General features: G+C 51.7%; 1 protein-coding gene across 3 annotated transcripts in view; it reads right to left on the bottom strand.

The window, feature by feature from the left end:
- ST3GAL1 (ST3 beta-galactoside alpha-2,3-sialyltransferase 1) overlaps positions 1-21887 on the bottom strand; it is an 87932-nt gene that overhangs the window by 15036 nt on the left and 51009 nt on the right. For all 3 annotated transcript variants that reach the window (XM_073794782.1, XM_073794783.1, XM_073794785.1), the window contains exon 3: positions 1175-2081. In XM_073794782.1, the coding sequence (XP_073650883.1) occupies positions 1175-1486 (312 nt within the window). In that variant the 5' untranslated portion in view covers positions 1487-2081. The remainder of the gene's footprint in view (positions 1-1174; positions 2082-21887) is intronic.

Genomic DNA, 21887 nt, shown 5'->3' on the forward strand with positions numbered 1-21887 from the left:
AGCAAAAATAAATAAAAATGTTAAAACCTAATGTTTGCGGTGCTATAGAGAAACCTGGTGAGGCGACTATTACTACCTCAGTCTGAGAATCTGAGATGAAGAGCTTCCTCAACATCACCCTTGATAAAATATAGAAAGTCAGGAGCAAAACCCAGGGACCCTGGGTGCCTATCACCCATCACCCTGCCTTGGGCTGGTCTGCTTTCCCTTCTCCTCCAACCATCCCTGCAAGCTAAAAAGGCAAGGCTGTTTCTTTCCATCTCAGTATCTTGGCATCTAATAGATGCTCAATAAGTCCTCAATGAATGGGTATTTCTCACTCCCCTTCAATCCACTTTGCGCTCAACAACTAGATCAGATCATGGACCTCCCCTAGTTAAAATTCTACAGTGGTTTCCTGTTGCACTCAGAACAAACCCCAGGCTCCTGGCTGTGGGTCCTGACCACTCCCAGACGCCCGCGCTCACGGCCACACACAGCTCCAGCTCCTCCAACACACCAAGCGGATGCTGCCCCAGTGCTCTCGCACTCGCTGTCCCCGTCACCAGCGGCACTTTCCCCAGATCCTCCCGCAGCCGGCGCCCTCTCCGCCTTTGGGTCTCAGCTCAATTCCCGGCTGCTCAGAGACCTTCCCGACGAGCCCATTTACAGAGGCCCCTGCCCCAAGTTTCTCCCAAACCCCTTTTATCCTCCTCCGAGCACTTCTATCTGAGTCTATCTTGTTTATTTGTTTCTTATCTGTCTCTCTCTGCCAGGATATAATTCCATGAGAATAACGATCTGGTTTCTCCATACCCAGAGTGGGTTAAGTAGTGGCCTCTAAACAGATATGCCCAAGTCCTAACCCCTGGAACCTGCACCTTGAGCTCAGGCTTCTGCCTCCGGAATCGCGAGAGGATGCGCTTCTGTTGCCGTAAGCCACCACCCGTGCGGTCACCTGTTACGGCAGACACAGGGAACGGCTACAGAGCCCTCTGCTCTGATTTATAATATATACAGGAGATCCTCCATAACAGAGGCTGAATGCATGAACCAACGAACGTACGGATGACCAGCATTCTGAATCCCGCCAAGCGCCTGGCAGGGCCCCTGGTGCACACTTGGGTGTGAGCATCTGGCAGGCAGGGGCCGCCCACATCTCACCCCCAGACCCACACTCAGCCCCGGCTCTCACCAGCCACCAGCTGTAGGTGTCTTCCTCCAGGAGCGCGTTCTTGGCCGTCAGCAGCGGCTGCAGGGACCGGTTGAATCTCTCGTCGAACCAGGAGGACACCTTGCGCTCTCCGATGCAGCGGGCGCAGGTGCAGGGCCTGTGGGGGTAATTCACGAGCCTCCTGAAGTTGTCCGAGAGCTCGAGGACCATCTGCCTGGGGAACCACGCGGTGGCCACCATGGTGTGGGAGTAGTTCAGGAAGAAGGAGGTGAGGAAGATGAAGAGGGTGAGGAAAGTGAGAACTTTGAGAGTTCTTTTCCTCGCGGTCGCCATTTCTGCTCTCCTGACGCGGGGCCTCCCAGGGATGGGCTGCAGGAAATCGCGCCTAATTGAGGAGGAACTTCCACGAAAGATCCCAGAGACAGAGGATCGACTGCAAGGCAAGGCGGGGAGCCCCAGGGAGCCTCAAAGCCTCCTATGGCCACTGCTGCTGGGCAACGGCCACCCGGCTATGCCCGACATCACCCGCGACACTCAAAGGCTAAGCGGACCACTTGTGGCGGGGTGCCTCTGCTGGCATATAATTTGTCTTTTCAGGAAATAAAGCGGCCTGCTTCCTCAGCAATCCTTAAACAGCCGATAATGTCTCCTGATGAAGCTTTAATCGAAACTTGATAACAGTGATTTCCTTTCCCATCCAAGGGGGTTGAGGGGTAATTAATCCTTGTGACAGGCCAGGTCCCTCGGAGGTGAGGGCCTCGAAGGAAGGGTCGCGGTACAGGACAGGGTCAAGCTGTCTTTGTTACCGCCCTCCAGAGAAGACGGTGTGTGGCAATCCTTAGTTAGAACTTGGTCTTGCCCATGCTGTCACCAGAGATGTGGCGGTGAAGCAGCCGACTTGACAAAGGCACTGAGGGTTGTCTGACATCTGCACAGAAAAGGAGGAAGAAAACAGGATGAACTTCTATTACTTTTTTATAAAAACCATTTCTCTCTCTCCACTTCCTCCCATCGTCTTCCGTTCTGTTGTCAAGCCCATGTGGCAAGTGGCTGCAGACGATATTTTACCCTTTTGAGCCTCAGTGTGTGCATGTGTACAGTGGGATGTTAACGCCTATCCTTCAGGGTTGCTAAGAGACACGGAAGGTGGCCCACCCATCTTTCCTGCAACCAGAACCTAGTACCTTTAAGAATCAGACCTAAGTTTGTGAAATGAGTTAATAACGCACGTACAGTGCCAGGTGCACAGAGATTGCCAAGGACATGCTACTTTCTCTCTCCTTCACTCTCTGTCTCTCAGATTCTAAAGTTCAACCACAACCAAAATGGTATGCTTAGGGGGTGGCCCAGGCTTCCACCTGGCCCAGGTTCAAGTACTGGTTTACCAGTTGTATGGCTTTGGGAAAGTTATTCAGCCTTCCTGACCCTCAATTTTCCCTTCTGTAAAATGGGATAGTAATAGCTCCACTTATAGAATGGTTATGAAGATAAGACAAAATGCTATATGCTGGGACTTCCCTGGCAGCGCAGCGGATGAGAATCTGCCTGCCAATGCAGGGGACACAGGTTCAAGCCCTGGTCCAGGAAGATCCCACGTGCCGCGGAGCAACTAAGCCTGTGTGCCACAACTACTGAGCCTGTGCTCTAGAGCCCACGTGCCACAACTACTGAGCCCACGTGCTACAACTACGGAAGCTCACACGCCTAGAGCCCGTGCTCCACAGCAAGAGAAGCCATCGCAATGAGAAGCACGTGCACCACAACGAAGAGTAGCCCCCACTCGCCGCAACTAGAGAAAGCCCGCGTGCAGCAACAAAGACCCAATGCGGCCAACAATAAATAAATTAATTAATTTTTAAAAATGCTGAGTTTCTGGTGTTCATTAAGTAACTGCTAAACTTTCATTTTCCATTTTCAATGTATGAATGAATGTTCTTGGATGAGCCACTAACAGCCAAACAGGATGGTACAGTCACACATATCCATCTCCTCAGATGACTGACAAAGTATACCATCAGCTAGATAGGGGTTTCCCAGGTTGTCCTAAGAAGAAACAGAGATTCAAAGAGATTAAATGACTTTCCCAAGGTCATGGGGAAAGTAAGAAGCAGGATCTGAATCCAGACCCACACCCCTCTGACTCCATGCACCTGGAGGGGCCAGGGTACCAGAAACGCAAGCAGGAGGTCTGCCCTGGACGGGACAACCTGTCTGTTAACTGGGCTCCAGATGACCATAGTTGGAGGGATACAGAGAAAGCTGGGAGTTATTTAATCAAAGAAAGCAAACCAGGACTCCTCAAACGCTTGTAACACAAGTTCCCACACCTCACTGACTTTCCGGGCTTCTGCAGAGTGCAGCTGTGGTCACACCTCTGCACTTGAACATGATTCCCTTTGGTACTTGCCTGGAACGTGCCCCTATCTCTATCTGTCTGATCAATTCCTTCCCCATCCTCAAGGTATAGACTACCAACAAGCAGGATATATTTTTTCCAGGAAAGCAACAGTGGAAGGAAGACTGATTTACCTTTTTGGTAGAAAGAGGGGCAGCTCAAAAATCAGATTAAATCCACAGTGCCTTCCTGGAGGCAGCCAGGGCTCAAGATGTGTTGCCTCCACTGCTTCCTCAGCACCTCAGCCCGGGTGGCAACGTCTCTCCATTTGCCTACTGCTCCACTTTCTACTTGTCGTGACCATGTGACTTGTATGTAGAACCTAATGGTGTCCAGAGCTGTCCCTTCCAGCTGTCCCCTGCTTCTCCATCAAGCACCAGCTCTGTCATCTGAGTTAGATTAACCTGCTTGTCCTCAAGGGCGGGCTCTGATCTAACTTGGCAGGCAGAGGGTTCCCACCCCTCCTACCGCAGTCATTGGTCCAGGGATGGACGTGCAGCCTAATTCATCTGGAGTGAAACTCCTGACTCTTTGCAGTGGGGGGCAAAGGAACATTCTTTTGCTCTGGCCAGTCTGCTGTTTGGAGGCGAGGTCAGGGTCGTACTGGACATTTTGCGAGCTCACTGGAAGAGGCGAACAGTGTTGAATCCCGTCGACCCAGCCCTGCGGCCCACCCTACGCCTTGACTTTTCAGGGGCCTGAGAGAATAAATCCCCTAACTAACCCACAGGTCACAGCTGCTCCTGCCTCTGGGCACCTACCCAGACTGTCCCCGCCGTCCGGAAAATCCACCCCACCCCACCTGGCTCTGATTCATTCTTCAGGGCTCAGCTGGCACCGATCCTGGAGGGAGGCCTGCCCACTGCCGGCCTGAATAGGGGCCTCTCCTGGCCTCCACAGCATCCTGGCTCCACTCTGCCTGTGCGGTGTACTTAATCTGTCTCCTCCCTGAGCTGGGAGCTCCAGGAGGATAGAAACTCAGTCCCACTCACTGTCGTGGCCCGGAAACCGGGAACACACATGGCATGAAGGAATGCAGAGGTGAATGAAGGGAAAGAGCCACCAACTCAGAGTGGAGACCTGAGCAAGAAAGCACAGACTAAGAGTCGGAAGATTCTGATTCTCATCAGGTTGCACGACGCATTTGCTGTGTGACTGTGAACAAGTTACCTAACCTCTCTGAACCATCCCTTCAACAGGAACATGGGGCTGACAACACAGATTCTGCCCGCTTCTCGAGGCTATTAACCAAGCAAGATCTGTCCATTCACGTGATTCACTCGCTGCATATCTGCTGGGGCCCTGAGCTGTGCCAGGCTCTGGGCTGGGTGGTGGGGGGACCCGTCATGAAAGATTCTAAGGTGGGAGCTTCCCAGGCATCTGCAAGGCTCCAGTGCCTTTGGGAGAAAGGAGGCTGGTGTCCTTGGATCAGAGAGGAGCATGTATGTGGCATGTATGTGGGTGGGTTCGAGGGTGTGCGGGACTCAGAAGCCATGATATCTCTGAGGGACATGGAGACCCACTGGAGGGTCTAAGCAGAGGACTCACATGGTCTCATTACATCTGTCTTTGTCATGAGGAGGGCCCATGATGCTCTTATTGACTCTGTATCCTGATGCCAAGGGCAGAGACAAGTTCACTGAAATAGATGATTACTGAACCATGTTGATCGAATAAAATTCTGAATGAGAGGTTAGGTTCCCTACAACGTCCCAGCTCCACGAGAGATATTAATGTTCTACACTAGCGCTGGCGGAGGCCGGGGGAAGGTGTGGTGAGAGTTGGGACAGAGGGCAAGGCTGAGCTGTCGAGGTACAGATTATGACATCCTCCTCCCATCCAGCTGGGACGTCTTGGTAGCTGCATCTCTGAGGCCAGGGTGCTTGTTCTGAACCCACCTACCAGCAGACACTTCCAGGCTGGTATCAATTAGCACTTTTGAAAGCCCTGGAAAACTGCAGTGGAAAAGCAAGAACAGCCCTCCACCTTCCCCTTTCCCCCAGCCCCAGGGAAGAAAGGAGGAATGCGTGACTTTCTGCACTCTGTGATGTGAGGCAGCCTGCTACACACGGGGAGCGCCAGCCCTGGCACCCGGAGGTGGAACTGAAGCCAATACACCATGGGCCACAGATCTCCGCATGCCAAGAGTGCGGCCAGGGACGGAGGCTGGCCAAGCCTCCCAAAACAAAGAGGACGAGGAGAGGGAGGGGGAGGAGGACACAGCTCCCTGTCCTGTCTGCAGAGAGACAGTCATCTCACGGCCACACACGGGAGCTCTGGGAGAGGCACAGCGGACGTGGATGTGACGGGCTAACGGGGTCACTGCAAAAAGCTGACGCAAGTTGGTGTCCTTTCAAGAACTCAGAAAGCAAGGATTCCCCGAAGGAGGGTCCCTAACGAAGATATACCCCCCCACCCCGTCAACAAGGAGAGAGCAGCAATTACCAGCCACCGAGAGAAGAGTTGTTTCCAATACTCGGAAAACCAAATGAACGGACAGTATGGGTTTGTGAACGTTTATTTAATGCCTGCTGAACTGCACAGTAGTTCTAACAAGGCTGGGATGCCCTCCTAGCTCTCTGCCTAGCCTCCTGCCCTATGACTGTTGGTGAAATGACCGAGTGAACGGTAATATCAGCACTTCTAATATAGAGCTGCCATGACCGTCCTCCACGGGGTCCTCACGTCATCTGGGTGAAGTGAGCCATCATGCTTATTTCCCTGAGAGGAGAAACTGAGGTTCAGAGAAGGCAAGAGACTTGTCCAAGGTCACACAGCGAGATGGTGGCAAAGCCAGCACTTTGCTCCAGGCTCCTGCCTCCTCCTGGGCTGTCCTCTGTAGACACAGCTAATTGTTCTACTTCATCAGGACTTGCTCTCATTTTCATTTCCTTTCTTGTCATTTCTTTGGGTTTGTAACCTGTCATCTTTTCAGCTTCCTGAGATGGATACTACCTTGTCCATCCTCTCTTCTGCTGTGTCTAATCTGTTTAAATTATATACTATATTCATTTCAGTTGTATTTTTCAGTTCTAGAATTTCCATCTGAGTAATTTTTAAAAATAAGTTCTAGTTTTCAGGTGAAAATCTGCACCTTGTCATCTATCTTCCTCCAATGAGCCATCAGAGTTATTCAGTTATTTAAAGACCGTCTCACCCTCATGACGTTTGGAGGAGATGTGGGTCTATTTCTGCCGTCGATTTTCTCTCCTTATCTCTCTTCGGTCATTTGGCTGTCTCCTGGCACGCCTGGTGACGGTGGATACCGCACGTGCTGGAAGTGTAGCAGTTGAGGAGAAGGCTGTCCTAATTCAGGGAGGAATTTGTTTGCTCCTGGAGCTAGGTAGAGCACGGGCACATTACCTTGTTCCAATTGGTGACCAGGATGACTGGGGCCGCACTTGTCTTCAGGATGACTAGTTATTTCTGGCTTGCCCTTACTTACAGGGCATAGCCCTTCTTAAAGGAAAGCTAGGAGGCCTACCAAGAGACCTCTTCCTTGCACATTCTCACTTCCAATTCCTGCCTCCCCTACACTGTGAGATTGTCAAAGGCTCAGTCTAGCTTCTCAACCTCTCAGCTTCCAGCTTGTTTCCTTAGGCTCTGGTCCCACGCCACTGAAATTCCGGCAAATGCCTTGAAAGGAAAAAGAGGTGAGGAATAGTGACTCTCTGCCTGTGGTTTCTGTTGCCCTAGGTTCTTGGCCCCTTAATTTTAGCTGACTTGGTAGTCCCGCACTACACTTTCATTTCATTTCTTTACTGTTATTTTTTATGTCCAGCCTCGTGGGACTGCTCGACACTGAGCTGCTTCTCTCCGTCTGTCCTCTGGAGCCTCCCACGAGCCAGTGCATCCCTTGGGCAGGCAGGCGGCAGGAAGCATCAGGCTCACCCCCGCCCATTTCTCTCCTTCCAGGGGTCTTCGTCCCTCAAGTCCTGGCTGCCTGGTTGTTCTCTAAAACCTTCGAAGAGCTGAATTTCTATCTTACCCAGCTCTCACAGTCCTTGGTGGGATAAGTGGTCTGACACAAGCTTCAGCCACAGCCCGACGTGGAAGGCATGGAATCTTTTCTCTGCCACTCTGCGTGCCTGGCGTGGCGCCCTGCACATGATGAGGGCTTGGTGGATCCGGAGAAGGGGGAGGGGCAGAGAGTCCCCAGAGGTGCCAGGGCAAAGCTCCTTGCACCAGCTGAGTGAGCGGACCGTGGGAGGGAAGGAAACAAACCAACAAGCAGAGGGCTGCAGCTGCAGCCTCTCATCTGCCACCACTTCCCTGTCCCGGAAGAGGCCCAGCCCCATCTGCTTTCACTCTGCTTCCTCACACAGCAGCTTTGGGACACACAGCGAGGTGACTGGCTGGCTCAACCATCCTGAGAACGTGAGGAGCAGTGGTGGGGAATTAGCATCTGTGAACCTGCTGATCACGGAAAACTGGATCCCACCACGTCCCGGCCTTTGGGGTCCTGGCTGGCTTTACGTGAAGGCACAGGGTGGCATGAAATCAGAACTGACTGGTGAAGGGCCCCCAAACCTTCCATCAGAGAAGAACAGCTCTGGGGGAGTGGCCAAGATGGTGGAGTAGGAAGCCCTTAAGTCCACCTCCTCCCATGGGCCGAATAAAATTACAACAGAATAACTATTGATGAGAAAGACCAGAATCTAGCAGAAAAGATCTTCTACAACTAAAGACATAAAGAAGGAACCACAATGAGATGGATAGGTGGGGCAGACTTACGTTATATTCAGGACCTCAGGTAGGCAACCCACAAACGGGAGGGTTATTACAGCTGCAGAGATCCTCCCCAGGGAGTGAGAGGTCTGAGACCACACTGGCCTCCCCAGCCTGGGGGTCCTGAAACAGGAAGACGAGCCCTCAAAACGTCTGGCTTCGAAGGCCAGCAGGGCTTGCTTTGGGGAGAGCCAGAGGACTGTAGAAAATAGAGCCTCTGCTCTCGAAGGGCACATACAAAACCTCATACCCTCCGGGACCCAGGGCGGAAGCAGTGACTTGAAAGGAGCCTGGGTCAGACCCTGATGCTGATCTCGGAGACGCTCCCAGAGAGGCAGGAGGCAACTGGAGCTCACCCTGGGGGCACAGACACTAGAGACAGCCTTTTTGGGAAGCTCGTCCTACCACGAGGATGCTGGTGCTGGCAGCACCATTTTGGAATCCTCTCTATAGCTTATTAGCACCAGGACCCAGCCCTGCTCAACAGCCTTTGGGCACCAGCACTGGGATGCCTCCGGCCAAACAACAAACGGGGCAAGGTCACAGCCCCACCCACCAGCAGGCCAACACACTAACTCTGAGACCCCCAGGGCCCTGCAGCCAGAGACCCTGGAACTCAGCTCTGCACATCAGCAGACTGACACTAGCCCCAGGGGGCCTTGGGCCCCAGCCCAGCCCACCAGCAGGCCAACACCAGACCCAGGAACCTTCCTCCCACCCACTACCGAGCCCCAGCCCTACTCACCAGTAGGCAGGCCAACACCAGCTCCAAGACACTTTAGACACCTCAGCTGGCTGCCCTGGGATCCAGCCCCACTTACCAGCTGGCTGACACCAGCTTTGGGACACCCTGGACCCTGCAGCTAGCCATGTCAGGATCTGACCCTGGCCACAGCAGGATAACACTAGATCCAGGAACCTCGGACCTGCAACCACTCACCCTGGAACCCAGCTCCATCTACCAGTGGGCCAGCACTAGCCCTGGGGTCCCCTAGGGACCCATGGCTAGGGGCCTCATTACCCAACCACTCCCACCAGTGGCTGGCACACTCCATACAGTGCAGGGCCCGGCAATCCCCCCGACTGGGGGCCAGCCACACCTTCCAGGCCACCCATAGTAGTCAGCCTGCCACAACACAGAGACCCCCACAGCCCACACAGGGGGCACTCCTAGAACATACAGCTCTGGTGATGAGAGGGGAGTGTGCTGCTAGGACCCATAGGCTGTCTCCTACATATGGCCCCTTTTCCAAGGTCAGGAAAAACAACCAACCTACCAAACAGATAGAAATAAAATGAGCACATTAGGCAAAATGAGGCAGCAGAGGAATATATTCCAAACAAAGGAACAAGACAAAACCCCAGAAGAAGAACTAAGTGAAGCAGAGATAAACAATCTACCTGATAAAAAGTTCTGGGTAATGATCATAAAGATGGTCAAAGAACTTGAGAGAAGATTGGATGTACAAAGTGAGCCTTTAGAAGTTTTTTAACAAAGAGATAGAAAATATAAAGAAGAACCAAACAGAGATGAAGATACAATAACTGATTAAAAAAAAAAAACACTAGAAGAAATCAACTGCAGATTAGATTATACAGAGGAAAGGATCAGCGCGCTGGAAGACGGAGTTGTGGAAATCACTGAAGCTGAACAGGAATAATAACAAATACATATGCTGCCTACAAGAGACTCACTTCAGATCTAAAGGCACACACACTGAAAGTGAGGGGATGAAAGAAGGTACTCCATGCAAGTGGAAATGAAAAGAAAGCCAGGTTTGCAATACTTACGTCAGACAAACTAATCTTTAAAATAAAGAATGTAACAAGAGACAAAGAAGGACATCACATAATGATCAATGAATCAATCCAAGAAGAAAATATATCAATTGTAAATATATATGCACCCACATAGGCACACCTAAATACACAAAACAAATCTTAACAAAAATAAAGGAAGAAATTGTAATAGTAATAGAAATCTAATCAATAAAATCAGAAATGAAAAAGGAGAAGTTACAACCAACACAACAAAAATACAAAGGATCGTAAGAGATTACTATGAATAATTATACACCAATAAAATAGACAACCTAGAAGAAATGGATAAATTCTTAGAAATGTTCCATCTCCCAAGACTAAATCAGGAATAAATATAAAATATGAAGAGACCAATGACCAGTAATGAAATTGAATCAGTAAGAAAACAAACAAACAAACAAAAACCTCCCAACAATCAAAAGTCCAGGATCAGATTGCTTCACAGATAAACTCTACCAAACATTCTGAAAACAGTTAACACCCTTCCTTCTCAAACTATACCAAAATATTGCAGAGGAAGGAACACTTCTGAGCTCATTCTATGAGGCCAGCAGGATACCAAAACCAGACAAAGATATCACACACAAAAATATTACAGGCCAAATATCACTGATGAACATAGATGTAAAAATCCTCGGGACTTCCCTGGTGGCCCAGCGGTTAAGAATCCGCCTGCCAATGCAGGGGACACGGGTTCAAGCCTTGGTCTGGGAAGATCCCACATGCTGCGAAGCAACTAAGCCCATGTGCCACAACTACCGAGCCTGCGCTCTAGAGCCCGTGAGCCACAACTACTGAAGCCCACGCGCCACAACTACTGAAGCGCACACGCCACAACTATGAAGCCCACGCGCCACAACTACGGAAGCCCACACGCCTAGAGCCCAAGCTCTGCAACAAGAGAAGCCACTGCAATGAGGAGCCTGCGCACCACAACGAAGAGTAGCCCCCGCTCACTGCAACTAGAGAAAGCCCGCACACAGCAACAAAGACCCAACACAGCTGAAAATAAATAAACAAATTAATTTTAAAATCCTCAACAAAATATTAGTAAACAATTCAACAATACATTAAAAGAACATATACCATGATCAAGCGGGATTTCTCCCAAAAATGGAAGGATAGTTCAATATCCACAAATCAATCAATGTAATAGATGACGTTAGCAAACTGAAGAGTACAAATCACATGATCATCTCAATAGATGCAGAAAAAGCTTTTGACAAAATTCAACGTCCATTTATGACAAAGACGCTCCACAATGTGGGTACAGAGAGAACATATCTCAACATAATAAACACCATATATGACAAACCCACAGCTAACACCATACTCAATGGTGAAAAGATAAAAGCATTTCCTCTAAGATCAGGAAAAATACAAGGATGCCCACTCTCACCAGCTTTATTCAACATAGTACTGGAGGTGTTAACCACAGCACTCAGACAAGAAAAAGAAAAAGAATAATAAAAGGAATAAACATTCCTTTATTAGGAAGGAAGAAGTAAAACTCACTGTTTGCAGAGGACATGATACTATACATAGAAAAGTCTAAAGACACCTCCAGAAACCTAAATCAATTCATAATGAACTCAGTAAAGTTGCAGGATACAAAATTAATATACAGAAATCTGTTCCACATCCATACACTAACAGCAAACTATCAGAAATAGAAATTAAGAAAACAATCTCACAATTACTTCAAAAAGAATAAAATACCTACGTATAAATCTAACTAAGGAGGTAAAAGACCTATAATTGAAATTATCAACGAAACAAAAAGGCTGCCTACTGAATGAGAGAAGATATTTACAAATGATATAGCTGATAAGGGATTAATATCCAAAACATACAAAGAACTCATACAACTCAACATCAAAAACATATAACCCAATTAAAAAATGGGCAGAAGACCTGAATATATGTTCTTCCAACAGTGACATACAGATGGCTGACAGGCACATGAAAAGATCCTAACATCACTAGTCATCAGGCAAATGCAAATCAAAACCACAATGATACCACCTCATGCTTGTCAGAAAAGCTGTTATCAAAAAAGTACCACAGGGCTTCCTTGGGGGCACAGTGGTTGGGAATCCAGTTGCCAATGCAGGGGACACGGGTTCGAGCCCTGGTCCGGGAGGACCCCACATGCCGCGGAGCAACCAAGCCCATGCGCCACAACTAATGAGCCTGCGCTCTAGAGCCCGTGCGCCACAACTACTGAGCCCACACGCCACAACTACTGAAGCCTGCGCACCTAGAGCCCGTGCTCCACAACGAGACAAGCCACTGCAGTGAGAAGCCCACGCACCGCAACAAATGAGTAGCCCCCGCTCACCGCAACTAGAGAAAGCCCACGCAGGAACGAAGACCCAAAGCATCCAAAAATAAATAACTAAAGTAAATACATTTTTAAAAAAAGTATCACAAATAACAAGTGTTGGTGAGGATGTGGAGAAAAGGGAACCACTGTGCACTGTCAGTGAGAATGTAAATTGGTGCAGTCACTATCGAAAATAATATGGAGATTCCTAAAAAAATTTAAAATAGAACTACCGTACGATCCAGCAATTCCACTTCTGGGTATTTATCCAAAGAAAACAAAAACATTAATTACAAAATATATACGCAGCCCTATGTTCACTGCAGCATAATTTACGACAGCCAAGATACAGAAGCAATCTGAGTGCCCATCAACAGACGAGTGGATAAGGAAGAGGTGCATAAATAACTCTGCCATAAAGCAGATTTGCAATAGCATGGATGGACATGGAGGGTATCATGCTTAGTGAAGTTAGAAAGAGAAAGACAAACACTGTATGGTATCGATTACATGTGAATCTAAAAAACAACAAATGAACAAACATAAAACAGAAATAGTCACAGACACAGAGAGCAAACAGGTGGTTGCCAGAGGGTAGGGGAGTGAGGGAAGGAAAGAAAGAAGAAGGGGAAGAAATAGGGAAAGCAGATTAGGAGGTATAAACTTCCAGTTGCAAAATAAATGAGTCAGGGAGAGAAAACATACAGTGTGGGGAATATACAGTGTGGGGAATATACAGTGTGGGGAATACAGTCAATAACTTTGTAATATCTTTGTATGGTGACATATCACAACTAGAATTATTATGGTGATCCCTTTGAAATGTATAGAAATATGGAATCACTATGTTATGTAACAGGAACTTAACATAGTGTTGTAGGTCAATTATAGTTCAAAACGAACAAACAAACTCACAGAAAAAAAGATCAGATTTGTGGGCTTCCCTGATGGCGCAGTGGTTGAGAGTCCGCTTGCCGATGCAGGGGACACGGGTTCGTGCCCCGGTCCGGGAAGATTCCACATGCCACGGAGCGGCTGGGCCCGTGAGCCATGGCCGCTGAGCCTGCACGTCCGGAGCCTGTGCTCCACAACGGGAGAGGCCACAACGGTGAGAGGCCCGCATACCGCAAAAAAAAAAAAAAGAGATCAGAGTTGTGGTTACCAGTTCCCACTCCTCCCACCCTCTCTGGTAGGAGGAGTGCGAACAGGATGTAGGAGGTCAAAAGGTACAAACTTCCGGTTGTAAGATAAAGACGTGCTAGGGATGTGATGTACTACACAATAAAGACAATGAACACTGTTGTGTGTTACATAGGAAAGTTGTGAAGAGAGCAAACCCTAAGCGTTTTCACCACAAGAAACATTTTTTCCTACTTCTTTTATTTTGTACCTATACGAGATGTTGGATGTTCACTAAACCTACTGTGCTCATCATTTCATGATGTATGTTAAGTCTAATCATGATGCTGTACACCTTAAACAGTGCTGTACGTCAATTATATCTCAATAAAACTGGAAGAAAAAACCTCCAAAGAGCTCCAAATGACCAATAAAACATAAACTAAAAAAAGAAGAACAATCTTTCCTGCACTGTTCTGCAGCCCCTGGTCACTGGACACTAGGAATCCATCTGTTCTGGTTCTGTGCCAGTGGGTCATGGCCAATGGTTGTTGGAATAAAAGATGGCCCAGACATACCTGGGTTCGAATCCCAACTCTTCCCATTCCCAGTTTTGTTCTCATGGGCAAAGCACTGCCTCTCTCTAATACTCGGTTTCTGAATCCACAAGGTGGGACGAATAATGCCCAAATGGAGGGCTGCTGTAGGATAAAAATTATTTGCACAAAAGTGACCAGCTTGGTTTCGGGACACAGAGAGGATACATTATAAATGTCAGTTCTCTTCCCTCCCTAAGTTTCAGGCTCCTCATTTGTAAAAAGTCCAACAGAGTCCCTGGCTTGCCCTACTGACAGGGTTACATAAAAGACCAAACAAAATCAGGCATGAAAGAACCAACCGGGGGAATTACGAAAATTATGATTCTGACTCGCTTCATTAGTTGCTTCCATTCCTCAAGGGACGGGACAACCAGTACTTCATTGCTCTCTGCTCTACCTCTGAGAACCTGCAGTGAAGGGGGTCCCAAAGCAGTCAATGGGCTAGAGGCATAAGGGGTATCTGTAATTCACATGGCCCAGATTCTCTCTTCAAAGGGTTAATTCTCAGTGCATCAACCCGTGTGCCTGTGAGGGCTTTTGGGGCATCCTGATTCCTTCTGTTTGCAGGGTCCCCCTGCTGGTTAGTGTCTATGGGACTGGGGATTCTTTCCTCCCTCTGTGCTCTCGGCCCTGTGCCGCAGGGGCTGGATGTCTAAAAACTCTATTTCCCAGCTTCCGCTGACCGGAGGGCTCTGGATGCAGTTGAGAATCGGCCAATAAGAGAAGGATAAACACTGCAGGTTGTCCTCCCTCCCGCAGGGGCGGAGGCTGCTGTGTGGCCTGAGCGTTGGACCCAGGCCCTCTGCCTCCCTCTACCCCCGAGTCTGCAGGGCAGCCTCCGATTCTGTGCTGGCTTCCTGGCCTCTGGGCCCCAGCCTGCAGCATCAGGACCAATATGCCCCCCATCACCTTTCCAACAACTTTATAAGCACCAGATCCCCTGAACCAAATCCTTTTGCATGAAGCCTCTGCCTCAGTGAAGCGTCATCCATCACATGGGGATAAGGTAGTGTCCAGCTCACAGGGTGGGGCCGAGAAAGACTCGAGTCAGTGCAGGGAAAGCTCATAGGTCTGTGCATGGCACACAGCGACTGCTCCCTAAACATTAGGTTTGATTACTGGCGTTCCTCCTGCGGTTTCCTGCGGGGAACGCCAGCTGACACTCCCACCTGCCCCCTCTCATTTCTGCCCCACTTCATTTAACAGCTGTGGAGGCTGAGCTCAGAAAGGGCAAGTGACTCATCCAATGACACACAGCAAAGTCCAGAGCTCAGAGGGGAACCAGGCTCCCAACTCCAAGACGGGCGTGGCCCCTTATAAGGAACCGGCTGTATTCACGCAGCTGCCCTAGCGTGGCTGTTTCTACACCTCCCAGGGCAGGAGCTCAGAGGGCGTCATGGGCCCAGATGGAGCCATCAGGGGTTGAGGTGGAGAGGTCAGAGGTCAGGAGTTAGTCTAGCTGCTGCAGCCAGGGGTGGGACGCTGCCGGGAAATCCTAAAAGCACCGAGCCCTTTGCGGTGTAACCCAGGGGCATTACAGGCGCTGCCTGAGCTTCGAGTGCCTAATGTAGAAAATGGGGTTAAGAACCATCCCTGCCTCTGAGGGGGCCGCACGGGGCACGAATTAATCTATTAATTAATTCATGGAGGCCACCTTCCATTCATGGAGGGTCTCTCCTTGCAGACCCTGTTTTAACCACGGTACTGGACAGTCACACGGCACTGGTACCAGCTCCATTCTTTCAGAGGTGGGAACAGAGGCCCACAGCTGTCAATCGACTTGTCCAAGGAGCCGGGATTCTGGGCAAGGGAAAGCCCAGTGGGTGGTGGCCCAGCCCTGAGCCCTGCGACATCTGAGCTGAGAGAGAGGGCCAGTGACCATCTGCACTCCATGGTGGCAGCCCGAGCACTGAACAGGGTTTGCGTGCGGCCAGTTCAGGGCCTGGCAGGCAAGCGGATGTGAACCCTCCCTTCCCGGTTTTGTTTTCTCCCTGGTCAGCTCCTCCAGCCCATCCCCACCCTCTGAGTCACACACGAAATTGGCAGCCAGGCCCCCCACCCCCACCCCCGGCCCGTCCTGGGCCAGCTCCTGTGCCGTCTCCTGGCCCCGCTCAGGAAGGACCAGCCTTGGCTGCAGTCAGACCCAGGTCCCTCCAGAAAACGTCATCCAACAGAAGCCCGGCCTGGTGTGGTGAGGCCTGAGAGATGGCCCCAGCCAGGGAGAGGCAAACGGGCCGTGACACAAAGTAACACAGAAATCCCGCCTGACTTTCCAGCCCCCCGGCTTGCCCTACAGATTTCACACACTTAAGGCCAAGACATCAGCTCTTGCCTAGTCTCCGGCCTGCAGATCTGCCATCCAGATTTTGACTTTGCGAGCCCCACCAGCAAAGCGTGAGCCGATTCCTAAAAATTCATCTCTGCGTATACACATACAGCTATTGTACTACATGTTCCCATGGAGAACCAAATGACACGGCCTCCTTCAGGGCGATGGGGGATAGAGCGTGGGATGAGCCGGCGGGCATCCCGAGAAAGCGGTAGTGCCCGGAGGACTGCAGGATGGGCCGGTAACTAGGCAGAGAGCAAGGGTCCCCAGGCAAAGGAACCTGCAGGTGCAAAGGCCTGTCAGGAGAGCAGGTGAGGCCGAAGGAACTGAAAGAGAGGTCAAGTCAAGCGGAAACCCAGAGAGGAAGATGCAGGATGGGGCTGGGGGCGGGCAGGCGAGGTCTGGCGGCCCCCTAAGGGCTGCAGCCACATCCCAGGCACCATGGGAAGCCCCTGCAGGGTTTGAAGCCGTGGGGTCTCCTGATCAGGCTCAGGGAGGTCGAGACTTGCCTAAGTCACACCAGTTGGAGGAAAACCAGGAGTGACAGCACAGCACCTCCTGCAGTGCCACCCCTTGTCCCTGCCCTGCCTGCCAGGGAGGGCCGAATGTGTGCAGCCAGGCCTTCCGGGGTCTCGGGAGGTGAGCCGGGCACCCTCACTTCTCTTCCAGATGGTCTCTCCGCCTCTCGCACCCTGCTCTGTGCCCAAGGGCTGCACGCACGGGTTCCCACGCTGGCGGGCTCCCTGGGGGCTTTGGGCCATGGGGACGCAGAAAGGAGACTGGAGGGAGAAAGGGGGCTGAGGGCAGGTGCTTAGGGCCCTGGCCCCCTCCCTGGGGGGCAGCCAGGACCTGGTGGCCGCTGGCTCCTGTCAAGCGGCCCTCTCCACGCAATGGCTCTGTTTGGGGGTCTCTGTCCTTGTCCTCTTGCCTCTTCAGCCCCAAGGTTAGAAACACCCCAATGTTTTCACTCCCAGGGACCACACTGTCCTGGTGTTTCCCTATCCCAGACCACGCCCTTGAGAATCACCCTGGCATTAACCTGCCCTCGGTGGCCCACTCTGAGTTCCCCATCTGCATCCTGCAAGCAGTACCACCTGGAGGCTTGGCCCACAGGGAGCCCTGCCTCCCCACCACTCCTCTCCCCAGAGAAACAAGCTGCTCTGAGAACAGCCCTGGCAGCTCAGAGGATGTGCAGGAAGAGCTGGCGCAGGCCAGCTGGATCCCCCTGTGCCCCGGCTCCCCTCCCTCCTCCTGCACTTTCTGGAATCCTCCCAACCATGCTGCTCCCAACACTGCCTGGGACTCACCCATCGGGAGGCCTGCTTGTCCTCCTCATGCCATGGAGTCTGGGGCAGGGAGAGAACTGGGGGCAGGGAGGCTCCCTGTGGGCACCGCTCAAGTTCCAGGCTCACCACATTCCAGTTCCCACTAGGGGGCGTGCTAACAAGCCCCGCCTCCAGGCTCCCTGGGGACACCCACCAGCCACCTCCCAACACTGCCTCCCACTGGATCGCAGGGGAATCACAGGGCAAGGCCCCCTTAGCCCTTGGCCGCTCTGGGCAGTGACTGGAGCTTGAACCCCACCCACTCCTGAGCCCCGCTCTGTGACCGTTTCACCTGCTCTCTCCCACTTGTCAACTCTCTGACTTCTGCTGGAGTTAAATATCCAGATATCAGAGAGAATCCTCATTGTTTTTCCTGCAGACTAAGGCCCCTAGAACATCTCTAACCAGGTCTGGTGGCCACTGGTAGTGTCTCCTTCATCCTGTCTCTGGATTGATGAGGCAGCTGCCACCGTCTCCCCATTTATCCATGCAATCCGCCCATCTGGCAGTGTCAGCATCTGACTCTTTATGTGCCGGACATCTGGCAAGGCACCCAGAGGATCTCCAGGGAAGGTACCCTTCAAGGCTATGTAGCTTCCTAGGGACCAGCCAGGATGGGAACGAGACAGTTGCAGGTCGTGTGGGGAAGGTACTGTTATCTTACAGAGAGGGAGCTGGGGTCACACAACTACCGAGGGCTGGGGTGGATTCCCAGGCCTGCTCTTCAGTGCCAGCCTGCCTGGCTTCTCACCTGGGCACGCGAGGACCCCGTAACACCTCACTGAGCACACCGGCCACGCCTCTCCTCACCGCTAGATGGTAAAGCCAGCCTGGGCCGCTCCAGGATCATGTGCACGGCAGCTCGTACATATAACTTTCTGCTCGTGAGGGACCAGCGTTTCCAAGGAGGGAACGCCAAGGGCCCCAGGGATGCGGGAGTGGCGTGTTGGTGATAACCGAAGGGAGAAGGGAGACAACCTCTGTGGAGGAGGTGGCCATGGAGCCCAGCTTTGAACACAGGGGGCCTCTAGCACTGATGGAGGAGAACGGAGAGGGTGGGGTAAACCAGGCAGCTCCCAAAAAGTGCACGGTGGAGGCAGCGGTGATGGGGGCAATTGGCACAGTTATGGAAAACAGGGTGCTCTTAGGGGTGACTTTGGTGGGCAGGGGCCTGGTCATGGAAGTCTTAAGAAATATGGACTTTGGGATGAAGGAAATGGGGAGCCAATGATGCTTTGTGAGCAGCAGACAGTAGTGACACAATTAGCATATGGAGTCTGGACTGGAGAGGGTGCACACAGCGCCCCCTAGAGTCTGGAGAGCAGCCCTGCCTCCGTCTCGGCGCCTTGGGAAGCCTGTTTGGGAGGGCTGTCTCCCCACTCCTGCACTAACTTGACCATTTGCCCATTTCCCCCACACCCAAGAAGTGCGGCAGGCTGGGAGAACCCTCCCCAGGGCTTGCAAATCCTCCTCCCCTCACCCTAGTACCTCTTGCCTGCTGCTTTGCTGAGGAGCGCTGGAGGAAAAAGCAGAGGTTCCCGGAAGCACAAGCAGTGCTTCAGAGCAGGTGCTTTGGAGAAGCGCTCCCGAGAAACATGATTAACCAGGATTAGGGTCATATGAGAAGGAGCTGGATAAATTTTCCTATTGTGAGCTGCACAAAAGGAATTTAAATCCACAAATCTTCTTATGTGTGTAGACTGAAGGGTGCTCAATTCGGAGTCCAAAGACATCCGCACAACATCCAAAGCGTGTAACGTGGTCAGGAATTTAAGGAGTTGCCCTGTATAGGCAGCACATCGGGAGGATATTGGTCCCCAGAAGAAAGAGGGGTTTCCCTGATTTGGGTGGCACAAAAGTCATGACAAAGGAAAGCCAATTGGGAACTCTGAATCCCCACCCCAGGCCCCGCCTCCGGGGTTGGCCCCTGACTCCAAAGAGCTTTGCAGAAGTGAATGGCTGGAGTCCTGACTGGTCTTAAAGAGATAACTTCCTCCCAGGCCCCCTAACTTCATGGGGAGATTTGCACTCTAATGATTAACAAGGGGCTTCCAGAAGGCTCCTGAAGGGGTTGGGGGTCGATCTCTGGTGATGCCCAGAACGGGGATTTGGAGTGCCTGATAAACCCAGCAGCCAAAGTGGCGAGGAGCCCGGCACCTCCCGCCCCCCGTGTTCTGGGATGGGCGGGGACCCCAGACAAGCACGTGTCTGGCACAAACCATCCCCGGAAAACAAGGGTGAGAGGGGTATCATAGTGCCCAGTGGGGCCGCTGGGATAAAACTACCCTAGCCCAGGGGACCCCCCCTGGCGGTCCGGTGGTTACGACTTTGCCTCCAATGCAGGGGGTGCGGGTTCGATCCCTGGTCGGGGAGCTAAGATCCCACATGCCCCGTGGGCAAAAACCACATAAAACAGAAACAATATTGTAACAAATTCAATAAAGACTTTAAAAATGGTCCACATCAAAAAAAAAAAAAACTTAAAAAAACCCCAAAACTGCCCGGGCCCAGCTTCCCTCCCCATCCCCCAGCCAAGCCCCACTCGGGAGGAAAGGAAGGGCAGCTCAGCCCATTCAACACCACAGCACTCGGGGCCCAAGCCACCTGCATGGGGCTCCCTCCCGAGCCCGGAACTTGGGAAAGGAGGGAGACCAAAGGAGGGAGACCTTGCCCCCTTGACAAGGGATGATGCGGCAGTCCAGTGGGAGGACCAAGAATAAAGGTGCCTGGAGCAGGTGCGCGAGGATGGTGTCATGGGGGCCAGGGAGTTTCCAGGGCAGCTGAGACCAGGAAGCCCGGGAAAGCCTAGGGCAGGAAGTTTGAGAGAACACGGGCCAGGCTGGGGCAGCAGGATCCCAGCGAGCAGGGTAAGAGCAGAGGCCAGGGATGACCTGGCACACGGTGGGAGGATGTGGCAGATGTCCCCAGAGCCCAGCGTAGCTAAGGGGGGCAGGAGGTCTCGGAGCCACAGAAGAAAGGGAGATGCCCGGGTTGCTATCTCTCCGTTTGCACCCACAGCTGGAGAGTCTTGAAGAAATCTGTGCTACTGTGTGTCGGGGACCTATCCCTAACATCGACAACTGTGCGCCGGGCACAGAGCTGGGTGCTTCTCCCAGGGCATAAGGGGGTGATGCTGCCTCTGTCACAGCCAACGCTGAGGGCACTTGTGCAAGGGCACATGGCCAGGGATGGGCGTGAGATTCAACCCAGAGTCAAAGCTGCACTGCAGCCACTGTGCCTACTGGGAGGCCCTGACCTGCAGGTATGTGTATCTTATTCCCAGTTGGGAGATGTTAGGGACTCTGGGCAATACCCAGATGACCCTCTCCCGCTGCTGGAGCTCCGGCCCCTCGGTCTCCCTTCTCACATCTGTAACTAACGAATATTATCTAGTAAGTGCTCATAAGTGCTCATCATTTAAGCATTTATTTGACCAAAGGGGCTCAGGCAGGTTAAAGGACCTGCTCACGGTCACCCATCGGGGCAAGCAGTGGATGGAGACACAACTCAGGACAGCATCCGTTTCCTGTGGGGGAAGTGGAAAGAGGACGGGGGCTGCAGTTCCAAAGCCTGATTAGCTGTGTGACCTTGGACGAGCCACCTGACCACACTGAGCCGTACCCAGCCCTTGTGTGCAAAACTGAAACAGTAAAGACCATGCCTTAGGAGTCCTGAAGGAAAGGAATGAGACAAGGACAAGCTTTGGCCTCCATACAGGCCAGTAGCCTATCTGATCCGTCCTCTGTATTAATCCGATTAAGAGAAGACGTATCCTGTGCCCTGACTTTGGGCTGAGTGCAGCTCTTAGAGCTGGTCTAAGAGCTTTATTCCTGCGAACTTGTTGAATCTATTAATACACCTATTTTACAGATGAAAAAATGGAGGCTCAGGGAGGTTAAGCCATTTGGCCCAGGGCTGTACATTTTGTAGAATGACACTAAAAGGTGAGCCAAGCCATCTGGACCCAAGTGCCTGAGCTCTGCACCAAAGTGCCCTGCAGCCTGACCTGCTTCCACAGCTGGAGTCCTGGCTGGAGCCCATCATCTCCCCTGCGGGCGCATCCCTGCCAGCTAGACCCCACTCAGGACTATT

This window comes from Tursiops truncatus, chromosome 17 (genome assembly GCF_011762595.2).
Source record: "Tursiops truncatus isolate mTurTru1 chromosome 17, mTurTru1.mat.Y, whole genome shotgun sequence".
Classification (NCBI taxonomy): domain Eukaryota; kingdom Metazoa; phylum Chordata; class Mammalia; order Artiodactyla; family Delphinidae; genus Tursiops; species Tursiops truncatus.